Here is a 2,946-nt window from a genome sequence, read left to right as displayed (position 1 = left end):
AGTTCAGTTCTAGTTCAGTTCTAGTTCAGTTCTAGTTCAGTTCTAGTTCAGTTCTAGTTCAGTTCTAGTTCAGTTCTAGTTCAGTTCTAGGTCAGTTGTAGTTCAGTTGTAGTTCAGTTGTAGTTCAGTTCTAGTTCAGTTCTAGTTCAGTTCTAGTTCAGTTCTAGTTCTAGTTCAGTTCTAGTTCAGTTCTAGTTCTAGTTCAGTTCTAGTTCAGTTCTAGTTCAGTTCTAGTTCAGTTCTAGTTCAGTTCTAGTTCAGTTCTAGTTCAGTTCTAGTTCAGTTCTAGTTCAGTTCTAGTTCAGTTCTAGTTCAGTTCTAGTTCAGTTCTAGTTCAGTTCTAGTTCAGTTCTAGTTCAGTTCTAGTTCAGTTCTAGTTCAGTTCTAGTTCAGTTCTAGTTCAGTTCTAGTTCAGTTCTAGTTCAGTTCTAGTTCAGTTCTAGATCAGTTCTAGTTCAGTTCTAGTTCATTTCTTATGCACTTCAAATCCACTTACCTTTTCTTTAGTTATTGAATCATCATCTCCCTCGGTAACATCGACATTTTCGTTAACATAAAGACCAGAAAAGACTTCAATGGTAGCTGGAGAACCCTCTTCGTCTTTGTTATCGTTGTTAGTTTGTCGTTTGGGTCGTTTTCCGCTGCAAAGTGGAGCCTTTTAAGAAAAAAAAAAAAACATATAACTATTATATAAAATAAACAAAAGAAAAACTCAACCTACCGCTTGGCATTCGGGATCTTTTAAAGCACACAATTTAACATTACATTGATAGTAAACCGAGGTGGTGTAGGGGAATTTATGAGCGGGAAAAGTAACATTGGCAGCCAAACGATCTAAGGTATAGTTGAATTGACCCATAATTTCATTATCCATAGGGCAACTGAAAGAAGTAATAAAATTAATAAATCAATATATGAAAACAAACATGTTTTTAAATAGGATTTCTTTTACACACCCATCATCACCCACTAAACGCTGTTCACCCCAACCCAAACCATCACGCACAATACAATCGGTTACATGCAAACCATACACATCTTGTTTATCGATATTGATAACAATGGTCAAGGGATCACCGATTTTCACATCATTGGCTATTTTATGCTCTGCATTATATATTTTCATATGGCAACCAGGCATTGGAATTTCATTATCCATATCAGTTTCGTTATTCATCATCTCCTCTTCGTTGTAGACATCTTCCTCATCTAATTCATCACCAGCAGCACGATATTTATCTAATGATCTGCCATAACCTCTACGATCAGTACTATCGGCTTCGGCACTTCTAAAGGCTTGAGGTTTTTGTGGATATTTACCTCCAGCACTGGCTTTTATCACTTTATTGTGAGACTTTTTCATGTTCATGGCAGCATCACGGGATTTGTAGGCACAACGTACATGATAACCACGTCCAGCATCGGTAATCAGTTTCAAATGTGGCTGTAAAACTATGGTATTAAAGAACTCAATGCCACCATCATCCTGTAAGTGAAAAGAAAAGAAATTTTTATTATTTTTTATAGAAATTGTAGTTTTGCGTAGAAAGGAGGAAAAAAATCATGTGTTACAATAGAATTAACAAAATTATACATATATACAGTGAATCAACTAAGTTTTTTGCCTATCTTTTTTTAAGAGTAATGTAAACTTCTTGCAAAAAAAAACCAAAAACGATATTCTCCTTTTATATAATTTTCATGATTACTATTAAAATAAACATAAATTATACAGAAATACTTATTTATAAGAGTACGAAATAGATCAGAATGAAAAACTTAAACTAAAAACATACATTATTTATTTGCACTAAATAATAACAATAAACAATGAAAACATGACATTATTATAACCATTGTAGTAGTTTTTATAAACGTCATCGTACAAATAAAAACCGTAATTTTAGGTGCATGTGTGTTAAATCTTTTGTTTTCCACAACAACAATCATATATGGTCATATTAGTATTAATATGCCTTAGAGGGTTTTACCGTATTAAGAAAAAAACAACAATAACAAAAAAAAAACACACATTTAAAATAAAACAAGAAAATAAATATTAAAAGAATAGAATTTATGCATTAAATGATATAAACTGCAACGTTAACAAAAGAATAAGAAAATAATACCAAACTGTTTAAATAATAAAAAAAATAAAGAAAAGAAAAAACACCAACAACAACAACAACAACAAAGAAAATAAAAACGGTAAATGTAGGAAGTTGTTTGTTGGTTTTTGTAAACTTCGTATGCAACCATTATGCTAAATAAATAAATTAAAAACTAAAGAACAAAAAACAACAAAAACAACATTAAAGCAAATAAATTCATGAATGAAAAATATGATACCGTTATCTATTTGCATTAATAAATATTCTATATGAATATAAAGAGTTGAAAAAAACATCCACAAGTTTTTTTTTTCAAACACTTGAAAAAATGAAAGTAATTAGAAGAAATGAATGATTATTTTAAGTATTAAGAAAGGTCAAAGATTCTAAAGTTTTTAACTAAAATTTTTATGTTCTAGATTAAAACATTAAACAGTTTAATTGCATTTTTAAGAATTATTAAAAAATAACATGTGTAGCCCCAAACTGTAATTAAAAATCAATAATAAAACATGAGAATTAAAAAACAAGTTTGTTGTTGAAGTCTTTTGATTCGTTTGCACAACAACACAAATTTAAATGAAAATCTTAATTTAAAAAAAATTCGAAACAAAAACAAATCAATTATTTTCATTACGTTATACAACAATACAACCATACGACACCGATTGTATGAATAAATATTTATGAAGTCTCGTTGTGTTTGTAGAGAGTGGTTTAGTTCAGGTCAAGTTCTAGTTCAGTTCTAGTTCAGTTCTAGTTTAGTTCTAGTTCAGTTCTAGTTCAGTTCTAGTTCAGTTCTAGTTCAGTTCTAGTTCAGTTCTAGTTCAGTTCT

At 30.2% G+C, this 2,946-nt stretch overlaps 1 protein-coding gene across 1 annotated transcript; it reads right to left on the bottom strand.

Annotated features, from left to right (window-relative positions):
• Positions 1-451: 451 nt before the first annotated feature.
• LOC111687702 lies at positions 452-1,546 on the bottom strand (the record flags this gene model as incomplete). Its single annotated transcript, XM_023450170.2, has 3 exons — positions 452-655; positions 722-881; positions 957-1,546. Coding segments are annotated over 3 exons (939 nt in total), but the record flags the coding sequence as incomplete, so codon positions are not given.
• Positions 1,547-2,946: the final 1,400 nt, after the last annotated feature.

Source organism: Lucilia cuprina, chromosome 6, assembly GCF_022045245.1.
Source record: "Lucilia cuprina isolate Lc7/37 chromosome 6, ASM2204524v1, whole genome shotgun sequence".
NCBI lineage: Eukaryota > Metazoa > Arthropoda > Insecta > Diptera > Calliphoridae > Lucilia > Lucilia cuprina.
The sequence above is the reverse complement of the archived record's forward strand: the minus strand, read 5'-3'. Positions and strand labels throughout refer to the sequence as shown.